General features: G+C 40.5%; 1 protein-coding gene and 1 long non-coding RNA gene across 3 annotated transcripts in view; one reads left to right on the forward strand and one right to left on the reverse strand.

Annotated features, from left to right (window-relative positions):
- The first annotated feature begins 7,033 nt into the window (after positions 1 to 7,033).
- LOC144584178 (uncharacterized) lies at positions 7,034 to 18,623 on the forward strand. Its single transcript, XR_013538275.1, has 2 exons — positions 7,034 to 17,885; positions 18,368 to 18,623. It is a non-coding gene; the product is annotated as an uncharacterized LOC144584178 (long non-coding RNA).
- A 5,419-nt stretch (positions 18,624 to 24,042) lies between these two features.
- EBF2 (EBF transcription factor 2) overlaps positions 24,043 to 27,202 on the reverse strand; it is a 267,672-nt gene continuing 264,512 nt past the window's right edge. For both annotated transcript variants that reach the window (XM_072978815.2, XM_078379733.1), the window contains exon 16: positions 24,043 to 26,334. In XM_072978815.2, coding sequence (XP_072834916.1) covers positions 26,303 to 26,334 — 32 coding nt within the window. In that variant the 3' untranslated portion in view covers positions 24,043 to 26,302. The remainder of the gene's footprint in view (positions 26,335 to 27,202) is intronic.

A 27,202-nucleotide genomic window follows, 5' to 3' on the forward strand; every position in this document is an offset into this window, starting at 1 on the left:
GATAAGTGAATCAATGGATACTGATCATGTGGATACAAAGGTCCATCTGTACATCTCTTCTGTGATGTGCTTGTAAATGCTCTGTGATAACTTCTTTAGATCCCCCCTTTCCTCCTTTCAATTTTCCACCTGACACTCTGATTCCCCTTCTAGCTTACCCTTAATCTCTGTTAAGGGAGTTGTGGTGTCTCCACTCACTCACAGACGCATATCTTGCCTTCTGCGAGCATGTCCACTTGTATCTGATTAGAATTTTAAAAGAAAAAAGCTGGTTCTGATAGATACAAGGAATGGTCTTTTCTTCTTTTTCTGGACCAAATTTGAGTAGGAGTGTCTGAGACTCTTTCTAGGTACTCCTGGTCTAGTGGCTGAAACACCGGTGGACATTTTACTCAATCCGGAGACTCCTAAAGGCTTCTCCAGGGCAAAAGTGAGTCTTGGAACCTGAAGTAGGGGAGATTGGAAGTTTGTAATTAAATAAAAATAAAGATTTGTATCAACAGCTGATGATGTTGTCATCATTGCATGATGGAAAGTTACACCAATGGGATCTCATCCACTATAGTCAACAATCCCTTATCTGGGATCCTAAAATACAGTGGTACCTCGCTTAGCGATGTTAATTCGTTCCGAAAAAAACGCTGCTAAGCGATTTCATCGCTAAGCGAAACGCGGTTTCCCATTGAAATGCATTGAAAAACGGATTATCAGTTCCAATAGGAACAAATTGCTGTCCTTAAGCGAAAATTCCCGTAGGAAACATCGCTAAGCGAAATGCGGTTCCCCAGTTGAAATGTGTCGAAACCTATTCAATGCATCTCAATGGGGGGAAAAATACAACAACAAATTAAAAAAGAGTCAGAACAAAGTCAAATTTGGTTAACAAAGGGTTTATTAAGTGCAATTTATGATTTCAACCATTTTAAACAGTAAACTTTATGTTTATGTATGTTTAGTCGTTTAGTCGTGTCCGACTCTTCGTGACCCCATGCACCAGAGCACGCCAGGCCCTCCTGTCTTCTACTGCCTCCCGGAGTTGTGTCAGGTTCATGTTGGTTGCTTCGCAGACACTGTCCAGCCATCTCATCCTCGGTCGTCCCCTTCTCCTCTTGCCATCACACCTTCCTAACATCAAGGTTTTTTCCAAGGACTCTTTTCTTCTCATGAGATGGCCAAAGTACTGGAGCCTCAGCTTCAGGATCTGTCCTTCAAGTGAGCATTCAGGGTTGATTTCCTTTAGAACTGATAGGTTTGTTCTCCTTGCAGTCCAGGGGATTCTCAAGAGCCTCCTCCAGCACCACAATTCAAAGGCATCAATTCTTCGGCGGTCTGCTTTCTTTATGGTCCAGCTCTCACTTCCATACATCACGACAGGAAAAACCATAGCTTTGACTATTCGGACTTTTGTTGGCAAGGTGATGTCTCTGCTTTTCAAGATGCTGTCAAGATTTGTCATCGCTTTCCTCCCAAGAAGAAGGCGCCTTTTAATTTCAGGGCTGCTGTCTCCATCTGCAGTGATCATGGAGCCCAGGAAGATAAAATTTGACACTGCCTCCATATCTTCCCCTTCTATTTCCCAGGAGGTGATGGGACCAGTGGCCATGATCTTAGTTTTTTTGATGTTGAGTTTCAGACCGTTTTTTGCACTCTCCTCTTTCACTCTCATTACAAGGTTCTTTAATTCCTCCTCACTTTCTGCCATCAGAGTGGTATCATCTGCATATCGGAGGTTGTTGATATTTCTTCCGGCAATCTTAATTCCGGCTTGGGTTTCTTCCAGTCCAGCCTTCCGCATGATGTATTCTGCATATAAGTTAAATAAGCTGGGGGACAATATACAGCCTTGCCGTACTCCTTTCCCAATTTTGAACCACTCAGTTGTTCCATGACCAGTTCTAACTGTTGCTTCCTGTCCCACATATAGGTTTCTCAGTAGACAGATAAAGTGGTCAGGCACTCCCATTTCTTTAAGAACTTGCCATAGTTTGCTGTGGTCCACACAGTCAAAGGCTTTCGCATAGTCGATGAAGCAGAAGTAGATATTTTTCTGGAACTCTCTGGCTTTCTCCATAATCCAGCGCAAGTTAGCAATTTGGTCTCGAGTTCCTCTGCCTCTTCGGAATCCAGCTTGTACTTCTGGGAGTTCTCGGTCCACATACTGCTGAAGCCTACCTTGTAGGATTTTGAGCATAACCTTGCTAGCGTGCGAAATGAGTGCAATTGTACGGTAGTTGGAGCATTCTTTGGCACTGCCTTTCTTTGGGATTGGGATGTAGACTGATCTTTTCCAATCCTCTGGCCACTGTTGAGTTTTCCAAACTTGCTGGCATATTGAATGTAGCACCTTAACAGCATCATCTTTCAAGATTTTAAATAGTTCAACTGGAATGCCATCACCTCCACTGGCCTTGTTGTTAGCCAGGCTTTCTAAGGCCCACTTGACTTCGCTCTCCAGGATGTCTGGCTCAAGGTCAGCAACTACATTGTCTGGGTTGTCCGGGATATCCAAATCTTTCTGATATAATTCCTCTGTGTATTCTTGCCACCTCTTCTTGACGTCTTCTGCTTCTGTTAGGTCCCTTCCATTTTTGTCTTTTATCATGTTCATCTTTGCGCAAAATGTTCCTCTAATATGTCCAATTTTCCTGAACAGATCTCTGGTCTTTCCTTTTCTGTTATCTTCCTCTATTTCTTTGCATTGTTCATTTAAGAAGGCCCTCTTGTCTCTCCTTGCTATTCTTTGGAAGTCTGCATTCAAGTTTCTGTAACTTTCCCTATCTCCCTTGCATTTTGCTTCCCTTCTCCTCTCTGCTATTTCCAAGGCCTTGTTGGACAGCCACTTTGCTTTCTTGCATTTCCTTTTCTTTGGGATGGTTTTCGTTGCTGCCTCCTGGACAATGTTACGAGCCTCTATCCAAAGTTCTTCAGGCACTCTGTCCACCAAATCTAGTTCCTTAAATCTGTTCTTTACTTCCACTGTGTATTCATAAGGGATTTGGTTTAGATTATACCTGAGTAGCCCAGTGGTTTTTCCTAATCTCTTCAGTCTAAGCTTGAATTTTGCTATGAGAAGCTGATGATCAGAACCGCAGTCAGCTCCAGGTCTTGTTTTTGCTGACTGTATAGAGCTTCTCCATCTTTGGCTGCAGAGAATATAATCAATCTGATTTCGATATTGCCCATCTGGTGATTTCCATGTATAGAGTCGCCTCTTGTGTTGTTGGAAAAGGGACTCTTGTGTTGTTAGAAAAGGGACTCCTACAAATGCATCCATAGATTTTTTTTAAATTGATCACTGAGATTTGACTTACTCAGTTTTCTGAATTTTGCATGTGAAACATATTATGCATGACATATGCATCAGTAACAGTGAAAAGTTGTATGCATTACAGTGGTGCCTCGCTTAACGGGTGCTCCGTTTAGCGACGAATCGCTTAGTGATGACTTTTTCGGAGCGTTTTTGCGGTTTGTTTAGCGATGGTCCCTATGGCAATTTTTGCTTAGCGATGGCTGGGACCATGCTTCGCATAGCAATAAAATTTTGGGTCCCCTGTTTCGCTTAACGATGGTTTAAACAGCCTCATGTTTGCTGTTTTTTAAATGTTTTTCTGTTATTTATTTATAAAGTAAACTTTAACTTTATAAATAACAGAAAAACATTTAAAAAACAGCAAACATGAGGCTGTTTAAACCATCGTTAAGCGAAACAGGGGACCCAAAATTTTATTGCTATGCGAAGCATGGTCCCAGCCATCGCTAAGCAAAAATTGCCATAGGGACCATCGCTAAACAAACCGCAAAAACGCTCCGAAAAAGTCATCACTAAGCGATTCATCGCTAAACGGAGCACCCGTTAAGCGAGGTACCACTGTAATGCATACAACTTTTCACTGTTACTGATGCATATGTCATGCATAATATGTTTCACATGCAAAATTCAGAAAACTGAGCAAGTCAAATCTCAGTGATCAATTTAAAAAAAAAAATCTATGGATGCATTTGTAGGAGTCCCTTTTCTAAGATAAGGTCTTGGTAGCTGATGCTGCTGAAGCTGACTCATTTTGGAGGATGCAGATACTTTTCAGATGCCACAAGGAATGAACTGGAAAAGTGTAACGCCTCTGTTTTTTCATATATCTCTTACATTGGGTTCGTATGTCAGCTAGGCTGGAGGAAAAGTAAATACAGCAATCTGTAAATCTGCATAGTAGGACATAGGAATACATGGTGAAGTATGTTTCCTTCCCCACATGGAGAGGATTAAGATTGTCTTTCTTGAGTGGAAAGTTGCTTTATCTGCATCTCGGCTGGTGTCCATTTCAACCCACCCCTCAAATGTTATATTGGAAGGGGGAGTCACATCTATGGGTTAATGAATCTTTCTCTCTCTCTCTCTCTCTGGAATGATGAGCTTAAGGGCCTCAGGGTTGTGTGGGAGAACCATCAGTCTGAGGGCATAGGGGGTGGATGGGTGGATAGTGGGGGGGGGAGGGTCGGTTAGAAAAGTGGAATGTAAGGACCTGACGGCTACTCAGTTACACTGACTTCTCTTTCTGACCTTAAGTGGGCCCGATGGGACCTGGTTGCCCACCTTAGCAGGTCTTAATGCTTAGTCATAAATCTAAAAAGAAAGGAAGAGAGGAGGAGGAGGAGGAGAGAGATGTGTCTTGTAAATGCTGAAGTGTCAGCAAAAGCTCTTTAACTCCAGCTTCATAACCTGAGAAATATTTTATCACCCTGGTGAGTCGAACCTCTGAAAATCAATACAGCTTGAGAGAGTCGGCTGTATTGATCTGAAAGCTGGTATTGAAATATTCATGGCTGTGAGCGTGTCCGTGTGTGCAGGGCTCTGCGTGCACGCAGAAGGTGGGTTTTCAGATACAATGCATTTTCATTTAAAATAGATTAAGCTCGTGGTGTGGTATTGTTCGGTGTGTTTGTTTTTACCCCCTCTAACTTGTTGGTTGTTGTTTTTTGAACCGCCTAGGCATCAGAACACGGCCCGATTAAACTCGCCCTGCAGGCGGGGAGAAATGTGTGTGTGTGTTTATTTTCTGAAATGGCAAAAGCATTAAGACCTGGGAGGGGTTAGGGTGGAGGAGCAAAAGTCCAGGAGATCTGATAAAATTAGCACCACGCTCCCTCGGGGCGTTGTGGTGCTGCTTTGTTTGCAAAGACAATTTGGACATATGTCTCTTTGATCTTCACTTTCAGTATTTGAGCCGGTGCGTTAGTATCACTCATTTCATGTGAGATTTGGGATTCAAGTTTCTTCAACAATCTAAAAAGCAGTACATTAGAAGGGGAATTGTCTGCTGGCTGGCTCAGAATCTCAATACCCTTGGTGCTAATTTGATGTGATGCATTTCACCAGATGTGTCTACCTGAACAATGTTTGATGCCCAGGAGAATCCTCTCGCTGCTGTACAGTATTAAACTTGGCTCCTTCTTTTCCCCCCACCTCCTCACCACCGCCTCTTTCTGAGAGTGATTGAATGAAAAGGATCTATAATACCTTTCTGCATGGAGATGTGAGAACTTAACAAGGGTGTGAGGGAAATAACTAGGCACAGAACCAAACAGCAGCAACACTAGAGAAAGGAGCCTTTCATAGCACCATAAAGCTAAATAATATCTTTTAAGTGGTATATTGCAGCCGGGTGCTCTTCCGCACGCACTAATTAAGGTGGAACTAAAATTGCAGAAGACTTTGATCCGCACAAGAGCACTTTCTCTGGGCCAAGTAAATGAGAGAGATGGAATGTGGCGAGGAAAGGAGCGAACGAACAGAACGTAGTCTTTATCATTAGACAACCTGAAGATGAACAATTGCTGACAGGAATAGCACCAGAGTCCCTGCGGACATGATTATTGCTACCTTAACTTCTGTGTTTGGTGCTTAGATACGCTGCAGGGATTGTTGCTTTTGAAACAGAGATATCTAACATTTTTTTCCCCAGTCCACACTGTGGAATGGAGTGCGCGAAGCCCAAACTTCGACCTGAGATAAGCATAAAACAACTTGGGCTAGCGATTTGTAGCATTCTGGAGTGGTTTAGGTATCTGGCTGCAGAGACAGAGGTTAGAAATTGAAGAAATGGGTGTGCCTCCCCACTTGTTTGCCCTTATGGGTAACTTATATTGTAGACAAGAAGCTACTGTTAGCACAGACTATGGAGAGACAAAATGGTTTCCTATAGGCAAAGGTGTCAGATAAGGGTGCATTTTGTCCCTCGGGGTGTTCAGCCTCTACACAGAAGGTATAATACAGAAAACCGTACTAGATTCAGATGAAGGAGGAGGGGAAATTATGGAAGGTACACTAATAATTTAGAATATGTAGATGATGCCATCTTACTGACAGAAAGCAGCAATGACTTGAAATGACTTAGGCAGAATTTACAGCAAAAATCTCAAAACTTCGCGTTTTGGGATTTTTGCTGTAAATCAAGTGTAAGGATATGTCACTGGAGAGGAAGAACAATATAATCCACATTCATTCATTCATTCATTCATTCATTCATTCATTCATTCATACATACATACATACATACATACATACATACATACATACATACATACATACATACATACATACATACATACATACATAATCGAGAGTATAATTAGCAGTGGCAGTACACAATGTCTTCCTTCCTTCCTTCCTTCCTTCCTTCCTTCCTTCCTTCCTTCCTTCCTTCCTTCCTTCCTTCCTTCCTTCCTTCCTTCCTTCCTTCCTTCCTTCCTTCCTTCCTTCCTTCCTTCCTTCCTTCCTTCCTTCCTTCCTTCCTTCCTTCCTTCCTTCCTTCCTTCCTTCCTTCCTTCCTTCCTTCCTTCCTTCCTTCCTTCCTTCCTTCCTTCCTTCCTTCCTTCCTTCCTTCCTTCCTTCCTTCCTTCCTTCCTTCCTTCCTTCCTTCCTTCCTTCCTTCCTTCCTTCCTTCCTTCCTTCCTTCCTTCCTTCCTTCCTTCCTTCCTTCCTTCCTTCCTTCCTTCCTTCCTTCCTTCCTTCCTTCCTTCCTTCCTTCCTTCCTTGGTTTCTATTTTTGTTGCTGTAGCAGCAATATTTGTGCTGGCATCTGGGCCACCATCTCACAATCTCCACAATAAACGGGAGACAGCAGTATTCTGGGCTTTCATGGTGGAAGTACAACATGACGCCTCTCCCTACTCCCAGTGTTGGTGAATATGGGGGTAATATCACACCAGCTGTCCTCTTTTTCTGGGACAGCAGGGTGAAAAGGAAAAAGGAAAACCTCATGAGTTTCCAGAGGAAGACCTGTTTTCAGAGATTTTTGGCTCTGCTCGCCAACTGTGATCACACTCAGCCAAAAAAGAAAAACACTGAAATGAGCCCAAATGTGTTTGCAACGAGTGGAAGAAATAAATAAATCACCCCAAACTGTAGGCACTTCTGGATGCTTACACAAGCTCATTCAAAGTGAGGTTAGCAGTTTGAAATCAGCTGCCATGCAGTGTGGCATATGGATGGATCACATGGCATCTGATTTCAGTCTATAGGGGGTCTCATCGCAAGCTTGCACAAGCTTCTGTATTCAAAACTGTTTCCTCATAATTTGAGAACTGGGTTGGATGGTTGCAAGGAAAATAACAAGCACCTTGTAGTCCCAAAAGTTTATACCAAAAATAGTCTGATTAGGTTTTTTGGGGGGAGGGATAGTGATCTCCCTTGTTTGTCCCATAATTGGATTGGGGTGGAGCATTTCCAAAAGGCCAATGCCCAAAGATTGAGTTAAACTCCCAGCTTGAATGTCCTTATTTGAGCATGAACTGGGTCAAGGGGACAGTCTACATGTCTTGTTTCCAGAGAGTTGAGGTATAGCTTTATAGAGGTATTGCTTTGGACACAAAGTAGGCAGCAGAAATATAAATTATTTTACATTTGATCCATGAGAGTTCACATTTAACAAGAACAGTTAGCCTTTAAGGTGACACCATTTTTTTCTGTCTTTTGTTTAGTTTCATTTTGGTTTGTATCAGATAAACTACTTTAAAAAGTTCCGAGAATAATAGCCCAAATCCTGCTCAGTCAGTTGGGCTGGGGTTAGTGTCATCGAAACGGCCAACATGAATTTGACCCAACTCCAGGAGGCAGTGGAAGACAGGAGGGCCTGGCGTGCTCTGGGCCATGAGGTCACAAAGAGTCGGACATGACTTAACAACTAAACAACAACACATACCCTTCAGTTAACCTATTTTCTCTTCCACAGCTGGATTTCATGAGAGATATGTGCCACACCAATCAGACTGGCAAATGAAGCCCATGTTTACCTTCCAGTGACCAATCATAAAACGAAGCACTTAATACGAAAGATACCTGAGTGGGGGAAATTAGAAGCTTTGATGAACAGACATCTTTCACCAGCCTAGGCTTTTCGAAACATGCTGAATGTATTGTTTTAGTCAATGCAAAGTTCCTCACCTAATCTAGTGATTAAACTCACTAGATGTGGGGTAGTGGGAAGGTTATTTAATGGACTGCCCCAGAATAAAGTTCCATTATTACTTCTGTGAAGGTAGATTCACACTTGCAAATGAATCCCTCACTGTTTTCCTGCCTAAGATGTTAGTATGAGTCCCTTTGCATCTTTTCTCATAATAATTTTATTATTTGCATCATTAAATGATATACTGTATTATGTAACTCCCAATTTATGAATAATCTCCTCAATTGCCAGACAAAAGAGAGAGAAAGAACCTTAGACATGTGAACTACCAAGCATAGTGATATGGTTATTTTGCTGAACCCCTCCATTTTTCAACAAAGATTTTTTTTTTTTAGTGTGGAATTTCAGGGGGATCATAAAAAGGTTAGGGGAAGGGTCTGCCTGCAGATCATGGTCTCCATGATGTTCACCTCTCATATAGATTCATTTTCAGTGCTGTTAGGAAGAAGAGGTCTCTAAACCAGGAGACTAGGAGAGGTGGTACCTCACCACAAAATTTCATGGGGAGGTACCCTCCCTCCAATGACGTTTTGCTTTCATTGCAGACCCATATGCCATCATGGGTAACTCTGGCCTTGGACTGTGAGCCGTTTCACCTCTGCTTTAACCTGTCCCAGTTCTTCTAAAACTGACCAGGTTCAAAGGCAAAGTGGTTGTCCTCCTCCAAATACAGTCCCTATACTTATGGACTTTATGGACCCAAATCAGCACCATCAATCTGACCCCAAAACAGGATGGAACATTTACTGATCTGACTAAGAAAGAACCCAACATCTCTTCTGGAGTTCTAGCAAGAAGGCATAAAAATAACACATAATAACCAAACTCCTCAAATCTTTTGAAAAAAGAGGGACAGGGTCTTGTGCTTTGAAATTTGAGGGAAACAGATGGTGTTTTTAAAATTAAATTTCTCACATGAAATACCTAACTAGAGATGGGTGAGGATTTAGTCAGGTGGCAATTTGGCCATCCATCCCCAAACTTAAGATGAACTAGGGGGAAAAAACCCCTGGAATTTTCCATTTTCACAGAACATCAATGTATTAATGAATATTAATTCACCAACAGTCAGACAGAAGAGAAGGTGCTTATTAAAAATACACTGAGATATGTACACATTTGGGAATATGCACATCGTTCCTTTATATTGCAAAGCAGAATGCATACTTTTTTAACAAGGTGCACAAAGGCCATGCACATTAAAAATGATAACAAGGAAGTGTGGAATCTGTTATGTTCTTGAATGTTGTCAATGAATCTGCAAGGAAACAGCAGCAGGTCCAACATCTTGCTTACAAATATACTTCACAAAGTTGCACATTCTGACTTCCATCTATTTAGCTATTGCCGGGCCTATGGTACAACAGGTGATATTTATCCGCTGTCAAGTCTTGTCTTACTTTTAGTGATCCTAACAGGTAAGTGAGATATTTAAATATTACTTTTACCAGTGTCATTTCCCAGAGGATTTCCATAATGGTGCAGAGATTTGAACCCAGGTCTCCCGAATCCTCATCTGCTATTCCACCCACTGCATCAGCTCTTGAAGGTACCATAGTTATAGTAAAGTGTGCTGCTTTAGTACTATAGAGATATATTGAGATGGCATCAGCTAGTGGAGAGAACATCTGACTTCTACACCATATTCCAGGATCATTTCCCAGGTTGTCCTGTCTTGACAGTTCTTGGAAACGTGGGGAACTTGATGGAAATATACCAGCAGGGTACCCCCTGACAGTGCAATTGCTGCAGTCATTTCTTTGTCTTTAAAATGCCATATAATTGCTAATGTAATTAGTGATGTATACAGAGGGGGCCCGTGCAATTACCAAGTCCTAAGATCAAGTAATTAATGTTCTGTCAACAAAACAGCAACTGTTTCATTAGCAACTGCCTCAATTTGAACAGCAGATATAATCAAAGACAAACCCAACCGTCCAGGACATTAGCCACTCTATTAATTGTTGCCCTCAAATATTCACAGCAAATTTAAACGAGGAAAAATGATGGCTGTGCAGGTTAATATTGGTGGGGCAGACCATGAAGCATGTTCACAGGATGAAGTAACCAGAAGGGGTTTTTCCTAGTGTACGGTCCCTGGTGGTGTTTTTCTGAATGCATAGGTGTAAGTCAACTTTCACTTCTCATAGAGAAGGTGCTCCATTTATCTATGCTAGATACCGACACACACATGCTGACTAGTCAGAGTGTTTACAGATATTCCATAGCATCACAACAGAGCAGTCCAGAAGAAGGTAAATCCAAACAGAGAGCAGAAATGTACCAATATTTTTCCATGTATAAGACTATACTTTTGTCTAAAATCTTTAGACTAAAAATTGAGGGTCGTTTTATACACGGAGGTAAGCTGAGGAGAGAAAAAACAAGTGGAGGGGAAAGCAGGGAACAAAACGATCCTGCAGTGCTTTGATCCCTTTCCTCCCACATTTGCTAAGCTCCACTTAGATTTCTTAATTTTGGATTAGAAAAGTGGGAGGCATCTTATACATGGGGGAGTCTTATACACGGAAAAAATATGTATATTGCAAGACCATCTCCAGGCTCTTCCTCTAATTACAATTAATTGCACTTGGCCAAATGGATGCCAAAGTTAAAGCTGCCTTGTACTGGACACTGAGGGAGGCTGTGCTATCTGCCATGTAGATGATCCAAAAATGTTCATCAAAAGGAACATAATCCAAACTCAATTATGGACACACACAAGACATTTGTAGGCCATAACTGTTATCTCTGTTATCCCTGTTCATGAATTATTATCCCAACCGTTAATGTATACACGTATCCCTGATGCCATCCTCCTCTGTTAACCCCATGAATATCTTCTTACTTCACCAATGGCATGATTCTGATGCCTTCATTATATTGTTCCCATCTTTGGGATGAAGCTCTCAGTAACACTAGATTCAGAGTAGATTGTACTAGTGGTACAAAAGGGGGGAAAAAGATTCCCTCCACCATCACCAGAAGCGTGGCATGGGACGTTTTTTGTGATTCATTGGTGTAACAATCATGAAGCCCAAATTGATGAGGTGGTAAATCTGTACATGCACTGTTCTCACCTTATGTTGTATGTGAGGGCTCATGCAATAGGATGTTCCAGATTGTCTGCCTACTGAAAAAAACAGCATATCAAAATAGGATAGGATGTTTTTCCCCCCTGACATGCCAGTCTTCTATATGTAGAGATCATTTTGCTATATCCTAATGTAGGTGAACTCTGAAGCAAATTTACCACTTCCGTGAGAGCTGTGTCGCCCAACTATAGGCAAAGGAAATGAGAAACTGGATAGGTAAGGAAATGAAACAGAGGGTCCTGTTGAGGAGCATTCTGCACTGCAACATTTCATTCCAGGAGACGAAAGTCCAAATTTGGAAAATGATAACAAGGACAACGATAGCAACTGGGGCAGATGAGACATGTGCAAACATTGGGATAGGCAAGAGGATGGTCTTCTGATGTTTTGGATTGCAAATCCCATCACCACTTGCTGGCTAAAACATATGGATGCTATAGTCCAAAACACTTGGCAGGCATAAAGTTTCCCCATGGGTGCCCCACACAGAGTCTCAAAGTAAATTGTGTGAAGAGCTACTTTGGAAAAGAGCAGATTTGAAGAAATGTGAGATTAGAGATGGGTGATACTTCCATTGTAGTCTGTTTTTACATGTGGAATGGAAAGAAATTGAGAATTCGAGAAGAATAGGGAAGAAATTATATCATGCAGATTTATCTGTCTAGGTTCAGGACACTGAGTATCTGATTTGTAAAGTCTAGGTCCCAACTGCTGAGCTTTCAATTATGTTAGTGTCTTTTTCATGTCAGTTTCCTTGTTTTCAACACATACACAACAAGTGGGTACATCATGGCCCTCTCTGTGCAAGGAATGATTCCAAAACTCAATTTGGATTAATCCAGATCCCCAAAGGGCACTATTTAGTTTCTGAAAAACCTTCCAAAATTCTCATATCAAGTATGCGGAATAGAAAGAACCTGAGGTTCAGAGAAGTAAAATCAGGAGAAAGAGAAACCCACCAATATCATCATCCTTATCTGAGATGGTACAGATGTTTTCACTCGAGTTCATGTCTGGATCCCCCACTTTTCATGCACAAGTCATCACGCTACTCAATCAAATGTAAGCATGGATGTAGGAACAAATCCTTCCTGTATTAGGGATGCGGTTCTGTCATGCATCCATTCCTTTCAGTGAAAAACTAAAGCTCAGAATCAGGCCCTTACTCAATCATTTTTAAATGCTTAGCCCAGTGAAATAACAAGCAATACCCGGAGGAGAGAAATACTGAGATGCAGCAGCAAAGAGGGACCACAGAGGATATTTGATGAGATCTAAAACACAAACAAGCACAAGAAAACACCCTCTAAAGTATCAGATTTCTGCCCTTCTGCCTTCTCTCTGTGTGTCGTTTATATCAGAAGGTTATTAAAAATCAGTTTAAAACAGCGATTAATAGACTCTTTAACTTCAGAGAGACACAGGCTTTGATGTCAGCTGCTTAAGGATTCATTTGCTTTGCCATAGAGGCATACAAATAAATAAAGAGCTGATTTCCCTCACCCATCCTCTTTCCTGTTGCTTACCAGCTAAAAATATTTCCCAAAGCTCTGAAACTTTCCAGCTGAGAGATCAGTCCAACGTGGAGTTCAAAGCACCATGAACTTCAGACAATGGGGTATTTGTTTTGCAACTTATAACCACACAATGCTAATCTTTTGCTTTCAGAATACAGCCCGGCACAAAATGTCACTTAATCACAAACGTCAGCCAGACATGTATCCAACTTTATCCCCCCCAAATATTATTCATTTATTTAATTCATATCCCACGTTCTCTGAAGACCCAAAGTAGCATACAAAATATTTTTTTTTAACTTTGAAAATAAAAACAGATTTTAAAAAAATACAGAAAGCAACAATGCCCCAAAGTGCACCAGAGTAGACCCACTGGATCAATAGGGATTTGGTGAGTCAACTCTTCCATAAGTTCCATTGATTCAAAAGAGCCTGCCCTTGTTGCAACTTACTTCAGTACCATATGTTTCAAGTAGAATAAGCCCATTTGAATCCATGGAACCTATGGAAGAGTTGACTCATCAACTCTTCATTGATTCAGGGGGCCTACTCTAGTGTGATTTACTATACTAAGGCACAAGATTTTGGTCAATATGCTCTAATACTAAAATAAAATTAAACATATTGGTCAGTATCCAATTGCCTAAATATGGAGCGTAGGAAATTGTGTACATCTCTCCACTGCTCTGGTGGATTCCACGTTGCATGACCACTTGTGTGACCCAGCTTGCAACCAGTGTAAGAACAGGCATGCATATAGTAGAACAGAAGGGAGGCTTATGGGGACAACCTTTACTCCACTTTTTGCGATAGGATACTGGCTGTTAGCCAATGATGTTGATAGAGAATATTTTGAAAACAACATAAACAAAAGCTCAATAGAAGAAACAACAATTTGAAAATAAATTAAACAGTTGGAAAAATAAGCCACAACATGGATAATACCTGAGAAATATTGATGGCAAGCATGATCACAATTCAACATGGGCATAGCTAAAAGTGAAGATCATTAAGAAAGAAACCAAACGTTTGATTTTTTGCTACACAAGAACAAGCACTCCAAACCAATGTGATGAAAGCTAAGATCCAAGGAATTAATGCTAACAGCAAATGTCGACTCTGCCAAGAAACAGATGAAACAGTGTCATATCTCATCTGCAAATGCCCAAAGATTGCACAAACAGATTACAAAATTAGACATCACAGAGTGGCAAAATTAATGCACTAGTCATTACACAAAAATATAGCTTGCCAGCCTCCACAAACCCGTGGGAACATCAGGTGGAGAAGGTGTCAGAAAGTGATGATCTTGTGGGATTTCCGGATTCAAATTGATAGGCATCTTGAACATAACACACCAGACATAGTAGTAATAGAACAAAAAATGTCTGGATCATTGACATTGCAATTCTAGGGGATGCCAGAGTTGAAAGTAAAGAATTGAAAAAAAAACCTAGCAAAATACAGAGCTCTGGCAATCAAAACATCTTTGTTGTGGATGAAACATACTTCAGTGGTCCCTACAGTCATTGGGGCTTTGGGAACCTCAAGAAATTTCACACAGTACTATGTAAGCAGTTGCCGATCTCAGAAATAACACCATCAGAACTATCAAAAAACCCAGCAATATTAGGAACAGCATACATACTGTGCTGATGTTTAAGAGATACTTATGGTTTTAGTTAAAACTTGTATCTGTTGTATAATACCAGTCAATGTTTTTACAATTTTGATTGATTGTTCCGGTGTTTTTGAATAGCAACTGCAGAGCTGGAAGACACTCTATGGATCATCAGTCCAGTCCCTGTCAAGGAGGTATAGTGGTGTTTCTTCAAGAAGCGAAATAGATATCTATGACAATGCACTCTTTTCCTATGACACATATCTTGCATTTAGCATGGGTGTGTACACTTGTGTTGGTGTAACAATGCATTTAACGCCTTGCATTTAGTTTTGCTTTCTGACTGGTAACTGGAAGGCAAACATGAGCTTGCTTGGCATTGAGCAGCTAGGAAATCACATTGATGGAGGTAAGATGGCCTTGTTGGTGGGAATAATCATCTCTCCTAATGTCTAGTTTGACCCAGAAAGGAACAGAGATCTCATAAGAAAGTGAAGTGCATTAGTTGCTTTTCTGCACTACCAATCCCAATAGGGCAAGGGACAGGGAGAAGAAATCCAGTAATAAAGAGAAAGCATGGAGTGCCGGAAGGTGGCAAGAATGGCCAAATTAGCAGAGGGGGACAAAGGTCTGAGTAGTCAAAGCTATGTTTTTTTTTTCCAGTAGTGATGTATGGAAGTGTAAGCTGGACCATAAAGAAGGCTGACCGATGAAGAATTGATGCTTTTGAATTGTGGTGCTGGAGGAGGCTCTTGAGAGTCCCCTGGACTGCAAGGAGAACAAACCTATCCATTCTGAAGGAAATCAACCCTGAGTGCTCACTGGAAGGACAAATCCTGAAGCCGAGGGTCGAATACTTTAGCCATCTCATGAGAAGAGAAGACTCCCTGGAAAAGACCCTGATGTTAGGAAAGTGTGAGGGCAAGAGGAGAAGGGGACGATAAAGGATGAGATGGTTGGACAGTGTCACTGAAGTGACACTGTCCAACATGAATTTGACCCAACTCCGGGAGGCAGTGGAAGACAGGAGGGCCTGGCGTGCTCTGGTCCATGGGGTCACGAAGAGTCAGACATGACTAAATGACTAAACAACAACAAAATACATCCAATTTACATAATGGATCAGCCCTCAAAAGCCATCTTTATAGGTAGAGAGGAAATACATGTCCATCTTCCTATACAATGCGCAACCGGTTGTTTTGGAGCTTTAAAAAAAGATATTTTGGGACCACAAAGCCCAGAATCCTCCATCCAACTCTCAATCCAAAACAGTAACTTTCCCATGTTTTGGCCCTAGGATTGTCGAGTCTCCATCATCTCAGCCTTGGGATACAGGAGTTTGGTGGTTGCACACAGGAACTGAAGGGAGGCAACAGGAAGACTGTGGTGTGGATTCTAACAGTTTATGGCTGGGGTGAAAAGGAACAGCAAGCCAACAACGTGTGAAGGTTCAACGTGTTGCCAACCCTTAGCCTTAACAGTGTGTGAGCGCACATGTTGTATGCATTAGAGAGGATGAATTTATGACAGAAACCCTCAATATAGCAAACAAAAGCAAGTTTTAAAAATCATTTAGGCTTATTAACAGCTTGAAAGCAAAGCAAAAAGATTTGCAACAAACACACGAAAAAACCTGCAATGCCAGGAAGTGACAGACAGTGGGAAGACCATATATAGTGCAAGCAGCCAATCCTTTTTCAAACTGCTTCTAACTCTTTTAAATAAGAAAACGTGTTTTGTCTCTAGCCTAGCAGATCACACTGTTAAGAGCAATCAGGAAATCTAGCTATGAAGTTAAGCTTTATAACAACATCCAGCTCTTGAGCCATGATTTCACAAAGAAAACAGGTCATGTCTTAAATAAACAAATAAAACTGTGGACAGTACAAGGATGCTGTAATTCTTTAATAGGACAGATTATTTTCCAGATTATTGAAGGGTAAAAGTGCAGCTAAAAAAATACGGTTTAAAATCCTGCCTTTTAAAAAATCTTCCATTTTGCTCCATCCGAAAAGGGAAACAGTTCATAGAAGAATCTCTCTCTCTCTCTCTCTCTCTCTCTCTCTCTCAGTTTCCCTATCCCTAAATTTCCTGTTTTTCCTCCCATTGAAAAATTGAAAATGAATGCCTCTGTGGGGGAAAATTTGGGAAAACACACCTCCATCTCAATTTCCCCTCAACTCAGGTCTAATTTTCATTTTAAGCCCATTTGAACACAAAGATTCTGTATTTAGCAGGTAAAACTTTTAGATTTCTTACTTAAGATACAATTTGACAAGGACCCAAAGAGATTTTTTTTTAAAGTATGTGTATAGCTCTCACAACCCTGTCGAGTATATAACGAAAAGCATTGGCTGATTAAGGCAGTTCTCTTCAGGCAGAAGGCTTGCTGAATTCAATGGACTTTATTCTCAGCCAAATGTGGATAGCGGTCTTTCAGAAGTTCAGCGTTTCAACTGAGAACTCCCATCATTCCCTACTCTTGACCATGCTAACTGGGGCAAATGGGAACAATAGTTCTCAAAGCCAACAGGTGGTCAGAAGGCTGCATATAGAATTACAGCCAAACTTTCACCATGCCAGTTGAATCTTTTGACTAACACTGCACTACCAACACCTCTTCAGAACTCTCTCCTATTCTATTAAATCTCTTCTCATTCTGACTTACAAAGTCTCTTCCCAGTATTTTCTAAGTATACATGATTCAGACATGGTTTACCTTTCCCTTCTTTGGGGTGGGGAAGTGCCGTGTGATTGTATAGCTTGCCCAAGGTTACACAGACTGGTTCTTCTCCTTGGACACACAGTGAGGTATTTAGCCAGCATAAAGAAACTTTCTTTGGGTCAGATCCTGCCCTTAGAAAGTAAGGTTTCCACGGATAAAAACAAAGATTTTTAGTCTGCTAAAAGTACTAAAGAAGAATGTGACTACAAAACCCATCTGGTGCTTGTCTCTATCCACCACAGCTGGGCAAAAGCATTGGCTTTAAGCTGTCTCAGTGACCCTGATTTATTAATTTTGATTGCTGTTTGTTTTACCTTTTTTGTGATGTCTCTCATATATTCTTAACATTTTTAAAAAATGTTTTCCAGCATACACCGGACAACAACTCCATCTGGGTTTTCTTCTATGACATTGTCAGAGCAGAAACAGTTGATTTCCTTTCCCGGTCATCATGTTCAACAGGTGAAGCACCCACGTCAGACCCCCTTCTGTCGGCACCCTTCTCGAACAGCCCCACAGCTGTCGGTTTAATCTAGTCCTGAGAGCCGAGTTAATGAGACACTTCCACATCCATTGCTTGGCATGATTAGAGCCCCTCAGATCCTCTCCTTTGTAGCAGCTGCAGGTTGTCACAGAGTTAAATATTTGAACTGTGCTGTCAATTACCTGGCTGTTCCTCATAAGTGGCCAGGAGAAAGGCTTCTGTTTCACCGCTGATTAATGTGGAATGGATGTCTGACCAAAACAAACTCTTTAGTTCATTATGTGTGTGTGTGTGTGTGTGAGAGAGAGAGACATCTAGATTTTTTTCAGAGGCTGGGCATTTTTTTTTGTTCAAAGTAGTTATTATTGCTATTGTAATCTTTGCTCCCTTTTTATTTAGTTTGGGGTGGATTTTTTTAAACTATTCATGTGATTTTGTTTCATTTGGATTTTTTAAATAGGAGTAAGGAAAATACAGTGGTGCCTCGCGGGACGAAAAACTCGCAAGACGAATGATTTTGGCGATGGGGTTGATGACTCGCAAGACGAATGTTCCTATTGCCGTGCTTCACAATACAAATGTTTTCTGTTAGAAGACTTCAGCCTCACTTGTTCACTTTAAAATGTGAAATGTAAAACGTTTCTGTGCTGTTGGTTTCTGTATGTTTACATGCCTTGGAAATGCACTTTCTAAAGAGTTTTGCACAATCCAAGGACTGTTAGTGACTGTTTCTGTTCCGTTTCAGTGAAGGCAGATGTTCCTGCCTCATGTTTGCTGATTTTAAAATGTTTTTCTATGATGTTTAAAAAGTTAATATTTTTTTTGATTGAAATTTTTGAAATCATCTGCACAATATGTATGGCTTTTAAGAGCACTTAATCATTTGTAAACCAAATTTGACTTTGTTCTGACTTTTTTTGCCCATAGGAACGCATTAATTAGATTTCAATGCATTCCTATGGGAAAACGTGTTTCGCAAGATGAATTTTTCGCAAGACAACATTAGCCACGGAATGAATTAAATTCGTGTTGCGAGGCACCACGGTACGTTTTTCAAATAGATCTCTCTCTCTCTCTCTCTCTCTCTCTCACACACACACACACACACACACACACACTCACTCACTCACTCACTCACTCACTCACACTCACTCACTCACTCACTCACTCACTCACTCACTCACTCACTCACTCACCCACTCACTCACTCACCCACTCACTCTCTCTGTGTGTGTTTAACAGTGTAATCCCCACTTTCCTCAATCCAGCATGGGGGCTTGCAGTAATTTTTCCAAGTTTTGGCCCTAGGATTACCGGTATCAACTCTCCATCAGTTCAGCTTGATGGGATATGAAAGAATGAGAGGCAATTTCTGCACTCTCTTAAGAGCAGAATAGACATGGCACTAACTGCCTGTGTTTCTAAAACTGGTGTTTTTTGCTTCCTATTTCCACCTGCTTCCTCAAGGCAAAATGGAGGCTGCAGAGCTTGGCGTTGTTTATCTTTCTGGGCTAGCCTGGAGATGAAATTGGCCACTTTAGTCTTCTTCACATTTTCAGATGGCAGCTCTATGCTGTGAGCACAGGGAATACTCAAAGCAGGAATTATTCCTGCCAGCAAGCTACAGAAAAGTGATTATATGCTTGCATCTCATATCATTTTTTTTCCTCCTCTAAATGTTTTATTAACAAATTCCCTGGGATTCAGATCCTAAGACTTGAGGAATGTTCAGAAAGGTCAGGCAGCTATTATAACACAGAAATATTCTGACCCAGAAAGGAAGGAAAGAATGAGGAAGGACGTGGAAAAGAGAAAAGGAAGGAAGGAAGGAAGGAAGGAAGGAAGGAAGGAAGGAAAAAGAAAATAAGGTGTGCAGGCAACCAGTCTCTTAACTTGTTAATTTATGCCAAGGCAGACAACCAGAGTTTATATGGAAAGAAAAAAGTCCTATTTTTTAGGAACAGGAGCAATTTAAGAATCAAATCCTGTGAAAATTTCTCACAATCCGCCTAATTAAAATGTGGTCGGGGGGGGGAAGCCCTATACACAATATGACCCTTAAAGAGTTAAATATTGGCTGGAATCTTGGTGTACAATTTTTATGCTGCAAAGATTGGATGAAGTCATCAACCACAGCTGCTGGGGGGGGGGTGGAAATTAAAAGTTTCCAGTATCTCCTTCAGGTACATGGACCCCTGGAGAATTTCATTCATCCTGGGGAAGGCTTTGGGAGCTGCAGACGGAGGTGGGGTGATGCTTGAAAATCACTGCTGTCAGTCCTGTCAATGGGGCTTAGATTTACGGTGCCAGGTTCCGATAATTAAAAAGTCCCCCTGCATTTTCCATAGGCTTCCTCAGAATGAAAGGGATCCCCAGGGATCCCTGGAATGTGGTGTGTGTGTTTGTGTGAAGGAAACGGGGAACATAATGCCCTCCAAATAGCCATGGTTGGTGACATCATCTAAATTGTGCTGTGTAAAGTTGCACAACAGGATTCTGGCCATTATTTGGCTTCTATAATGAATTAAAGCCACAGTCACACCAGAGAAATGCTCCCTAGTTATACTCCTCTCAAATTGCTGCATAAATTGTGATGCACGGCCATTATCGAATCATTTATCTGGCAACGAAGTAACTGTGGTTAATTTCCCCCTCACTGAGAAGCTTCTGTTATTTTGTTCCATTGGTGTTTTGATATATTCCTTAGCCCTCTGACAAGTGTGCACAACCCTATTGATTCTTTTCTGAAGCCACATCCCTGGGTAGGCGGCTGCCATTACTACTGCAAAGCTGCCCTCCTATAATTTTTTTAGCAGCCAGTATGTCAATATGTCTGTAAACTTATGGCAATGGCCAAGTAGGTGTTACATCACTCCACCTACTGTTTGGCAAGCTTGGATTGGGGGGGTGGGTCCATTGAGTGCAATGCGATTCTACCAGAGGCGCCAGTGCAACAGAGGAAATTTTATAGAACCCATTGTATCATTATTATTCTTTTTATGAAACTAAGGGGCTGTAGTGCCTCTGAAAACAAAAAGAGAAAATTAATTGGTATCATGGTATAGCTGGCCATGATGACTAAATTAGGAGGAAATGAATTGGTAACATTAAAACACATTGGAATGTTTGTTCAGGTATTTATATAGCACATGAAAGTGATTCAGTACAACAAAGTGTGAAAAGTATGGATAGCACAGGGGAACATTTCCCTGGTGTGACCTCAGCCTAAACTGTTGGAAACTAATTGTGAAAAGAAACTGATTCCCTCCCACTGGTTTTGGGGTTGATTTTTCTGCCCAGAAACACTGAACATGCATCATGTTGAACTGCAGATATTCTGTGAACTGATTTCAGCAATGTTTACATAGTATGAAAAAAAGGAAGGCAAATCTTGGCTGAAATTTGTTTCTACTTCAGTGAATAGTACAGTTCTTGAAGCCAATAAACTCAACATATCACTCAAAAGCAGTTCTTGACATGTAGTTTTTAGTCATCTAGCTATGCAGCAAACATGTTAAACTGAGGAGAAAGATAAGTACATCTAATTTCAACATATATTTAAATGTACTTATGGGATGAAAAAGTGACACAAAGTAGTGACCACATTCCCGAAAATGCAAACTATTTCTATAAAGAAACAAAGAATGAAATCGTAAACATCATGGAACAAATTGTTTTTGTTTTGTTTTGTTTTTTAAATGCTTCAGATGTGCCATAGTATACCTTTCTGGAACACTCTACTATGGGGAAAAATGTGTGAAAATCCTGCTTTGGAAAGCGAATATGTGAAAAATGGCAAGTTTTATGAATCTTTGTCATGAGTGGTGGAAAAGGAGGACTGTAAGCCCTAATTCAACAGAAGCTTCAAAGAAAAAAAAAGAAAAAAATCCCATTTCAGCAGTCATGGCCCCCACCTGGTTGTTGTAAACCCTGCAGATGATACAAAATGAATCAAGCAATATTTTCACCAATATGCTATGCTTCATACATTTTTTAAAGAGCATGGAAACACTGCAAGTTTGTATGACGGTTAAAGTCTTTCTGTCCTTTTGAAATATCTTTGGTCAATTACGGAAGTTGTTTCTGCTGATTACAAGAACATCATTGCTATTTTTTTTAAAAGTGAAGAGTAGAGGTTTTAATGGGGATAATGTTGCTCAAAGTAAATCATCATCAATCTTAGAATGGCAAAGCTGGAAGGGACCGTATGGGTCATCAAGGAGGCACCATGGGGAATCGAACTCCCAAACTCAAATAAACCACTGAGCTATCCACCAGTTCTTTAGTCAACCTGCCACACATTATTTCATAGGATTTGCTCTCCAGAGAAGGAGAAAGTGGTGTTTTGGACAGCACTTCCTGGAATCCCACAGCCAGCATGGCAGTGGCAACATTGACTACGGGGGTCTGGGTGCTGGCACCTGAAACTGTAGCTACCCAGGATGTTGTTTATGCCAACTATCCCTGTGAAAGTTTATGACCACGGCCATTTTGTCTATGCCACTATACCATTTTCCTATCCCCTCAGGCTCGCTATATATTTATACCCGAGGTGTTGTATGTCATGGCATCAGAAGTAAAGGGTAGGGCCCCCTCAAACACAAATTAGTTCATTTTTCTGAGGGTTTGTGTTGGTTCGTGGTTAGCCACAAACCACAAACCATCATGAACCAGTGGTTTTCTGGTTCATGCCTATCTCAATTTATGACCGGTGGCCATTTTCTCCTTGTCATTTCACCATGTTCCCATCCCCACAACGTAGGTCATTATATACTAATACCCGAGGCTCAAATATTGTACATTGTGGCATGAGAAGCAGAGGGTTGCAATCCACACAAACTCAAGTTAAAACGAATCTGGCAGTCTTCACAGTGCTATATGACTCTTTGTTCTTTTATGTTAGGTTGGTACAGACCATCATTCCTCCTGTTTGGACATATTCCCTTCATTGTTGTTCTGATCCTGCCCTCCAGTTTAGCTGGAGGATTTTCTCAAAGTGATATTGGCACCAGGGCATATTACTGTAGCTTTCAAGCCGTACTTCCCCTTCTCTACTTGTGTGAGTTACTTTGACATGCAGTCATCAGATCTCTGTGTCAGTTCAGAGGGGAGAAAAGTGATAGCACGACTGCATGAGGATCTGGGATATTTTTATTACAGTTATGTTTGGGTATCAGAGGCTACAATCTTCTTACTGCGGTTGGGAATGGGAAAGGTAGAAGGCTATCACCATCATCTCCTGCCTACAGATTTAGGTATTTTGTTGGCCACTGTTTGGGGAAGCTGACATGAAATGTGTGGAGTGTATTGTGCTAGCAAATGCAAGCACCATGGAATTTACTTGGAATTGGCAGCAGGATCATAGCCATGTAAAAAAAAAACGTCAGAATGGAGGCAGCCAGGATCAATCACCTCTTTAAGATGAATATGAGCAACAAAAATATATAAGTGATTTCGAGAATGCAGATTGCATCAGTCCATATGACATGAAATAACAGACTTTAACATAGGCAGCTATAGCAACAGTTGAAATAAGTCTTTATTGAAGGATGCCAAGGGTTTCCTAGATTGTGAGAGTGGCCAATGAAAAAGTACTAAGGGGAATGAATTAAAACCAGAAAATCATGTAACGAGAAAATAAAAGTACGGATGATCACATCTGACCATTTGAGGTAAAATAAATGAAGAAGTACAAAGACAGTGAAGAAGTTGTTGACTGAGAATAGTTTAGGGATGCAAATCAACGGTATTGCGCAGAGATCCGTTATAGTAAAAATAGCATCTATACTTACCAACCTCCAGTCAGGAAGGAAAGAGAGGAGCATTTGCTTGAAATAAACATTGCTATTCGTCTCCTGATCGTTCAATGTAATAAGGAAGAATGTGTATCTGTGAAGATTCCCAGGCATCCAGGTGAGGTTATTTGGAAGTCGAGTCATGGCAACTGGACTTCTTTCCTACTAGGTTAGACAAGTAGCAAAATGTTTCAACCTAGTAAGAAAGACGTCCAGGCTCCATGACTCAGGTTCCAAGAGAGAACGTGGTGTGATACCTGATAACATGCAAACTCACTCTAACAAAGACAGCAGCGACACACTTTTTCATTTCTTATTGGTCATGAACTTCCACAAACAATTATCATGGGAAAACACTAATGTTTTTATTCCCCTGAAAAACACAGTTACCCTCATTGGGTGCACAGAGGTTGGGTTTCACCTTAAAATACAGGTACATATATAAATAGTATATTGTAAAAAGCCAATAAGTGATCAATAGGTTTTTATAGGCATATTATCAACATAACGGGACTCCAGTAGAGATGGTTACAATGACAGCAACAGAAGGGGGTTTAGATGGTCTTAAGGAAGCTACCAAGTTTCAGCCAGGCTTTTACCAGCGATCAGCACATTGAGGGAGGAGCCATGGACATTGTTCATGAGCGGCTAGAGATCATTGCCCCAAATTATACATCTGTGTAAGTTTGCATGCACAGAGGGATCTCATTTGAAAGCATGTTTTCTTGCTCATTTCAGTGAAGCAACCTGTTACACATAGGCTTGAATCCAACCTGTCCTTCTATCCAAATGAACAGAGAAACATTTCTTATCTATTTTTTAAATGATAGATAGAGCTTCACATCCAACTGATGGAAAACAGTGATCTGTCGGAGATCAAAATGTCGGTTCTAACTGGAATTCTGGATGTATTGTTGCTCTTCCGCTGTATTAGGTTTCTAATCAAATGTATGAGCTAACTGCAACTGTTAATGTAAGAGTCATTGAATCAGTGGTGCTTATGTATATGCTGACATACCAAAGTCTTGTTGACTTAATAGTAATAATAATGTTAGAATTGCAGAGCTGGAAGGGACCCTATGGAACATCAAGGAGGCCCAGTGGGGAATTCGAACTCCCAACCTAAACCACTACGCTATCCAGCAGTTCTGACTTGATGACTGTATTCTAGTTGGGAATTAAAAATTGGACTTTGGTTACTGTTACACTGAATAATTGAAATCTGATGGCTGTTGACATTATGATGTGAATATGGACAAATTTAGAATTATGATGTGACTCCAGGACAAATTTTCACAAATACTCCTCAATTCCAGGACGCATAGTGAATGTTGAGTGTCATTTATGCCGGCATTGAGTCATTCACAAATTTCAACCTTCATCTGTACATGTCAGTATTGCCTGAAACATATGCAGCATTCTGCCTTTACTACAAGGAGAGCAACCAACTGGAGAAAGTTTCTCCATTACCTCTTGTGCATATTACAACCTGAAAAGTAATGACAGTTCCACACGAATACCTGGTTTTAAAAAGCCCATACATGTCACATAGTTGCTGATAGGATGTATGAAACTAGACAGCTTACTGTACGTCATTACCTGAAACCTTAATTGAATCAAAGTGTATAATATTCATACATTAACTACTGTCCTATATTTATATATATGCATATATACCATTATGCTGTATAAAAACTTGTGGATGAGTCCTTTGTGAAGAATTTAAGACATTCTTGTACATGGTTCAATATGGAGCAGGAGAGAAGTAAAGACCGATTCTACAAGAGTTTGTTGCTGCATTTTTGCATTATTATTATTAATGTTTGCTGTTGTTCATTATACAACAGGAAACAGGAGGAAAAAAAACCCTCCCACCCCCCAAAGTCTTCCATTTCTACCTCTACATACAATAACTTACAAGTTTATTTATTTAAATAATTGTAAAACATCTTACATTTTTTCCATTTTAAAAGAGATTAAACTATAGGCAAATACACACATACATCCACGTTCCACCATTCGTATCAGTTTTATAAGAAAGTCTTCCATGCTGGTACCCTGTTTCATGGTTTATTTATTTATTTATTTCTGCATAAACTAAATTGGTATCTGAAAGGCTCCATAGAAAATAGAAACTTCAACTTTTCCCCCCTACAAAGTAAAACAAAAAGAGTATCCAAAATATCAAGCTTGAATGGTTGGCTAGTCTGTTCCTCTTTTTAATTTTTTACTTTTATATTTTTTTTTTTTTACAAATGTTAGGAAGGTTTTGTAGCCATAAGAAAACAAACAAACAAGTGGACTTGGTCTGCAGATTCAATCCCATAAGCAGTGGACACCTGGATCTTGGCAATTCCCTCTTCTTAAATGTTCTTGGATATTGATGCAAGCAAACCGGGAACAGAGGAGGGGAGCCGATCCAGAAAAAAAGAGTCCCCCCCTTTTTTTTTCCTGTGCATCGCTTCCCCCACCAATAGAACTTATAGTGCTTTCTTGATTTTTTTCCCATCTCTTTTTTAGCTCCATAACGACAAGTAGTTTTTGTGCTGTAAAAAAAGGAAAGAAATGGGGGGGGGGGACTTCCAACAATCCCTCTTCTTTTACATTGGAGGAACAACAAGACCAGTCATAGCTGAAAACAAAAAGAGGAAAACATTAACATCTCCATGCCTTTTAAAACAGAAGAAAACACAACTGAAACATAAGAGAAGAAGCTGGATCTAGTCTCAGGGTGCAGTCATATGTGCCAAAAGAGCCCCGATTATATAAATTCTACCATTATTTAATCATTTTATAAATTTTCATTGACATGATGCAGGGTAATATATTTTTTGTCCAGCTAAGTTCCCACCACCACCACCACCTTGCTCATACGGCCATTTAAATTTGATCCAAACCCTGTATCACTTCAATCCTTATCATTTTGATGAATGCTGCTGGCCATTTATTTTCTTTGCAAACAGGTTGGGTTTTTGGAGTACTGCATGGCCACCACTCTTATACCCTTTAATTTTTAAAAAATGCTTAGCGATAAATCACTTTTTTTTTTTATTTTTTTTCTCCACAAGAGTTTACCGATGTATGGCTTAGTCAATGTCTTACCTATTGTACCCATCATCCTGCCTTTTGTGTGGCTTATAATTAAAATTCTTCTAACTTTTCAAAAACAATTCCACTCCTTTTTAATGCTGCCTACATTGATCTAGTGACATATCCCACCAGTTGGTGCATCAACTAACAATTGCAAGTGACAGGAAAATGGCATGTATATGCTGCTTTTGAGATATGTACTTATGATTTTTTTTTTTAAAAAAAAGAGAACATTTTAGGGCAGCAGAGACCCAGAAACAGGACAGAAAATGAATGTGATGGCATTTGTAGACAACAAAACCAGTACAAATAGCAAGAAATGTATTGTTTGACCTGACAGCCACGTGAATGGGCCCAACACTACATACAACATGTGACTATACATACAAATATATTGATATTAAAAAAGG

This window comes from Pogona vitticeps, chromosome 8 (assembly GCF_051106095.1).
Source record: "Pogona vitticeps strain Pit_001003342236 chromosome 8, PviZW2.1, whole genome shotgun sequence".
Lineage (NCBI taxonomy): Eukaryota > Metazoa > Chordata > Lepidosauria > Squamata > Agamidae > Pogona > Pogona vitticeps.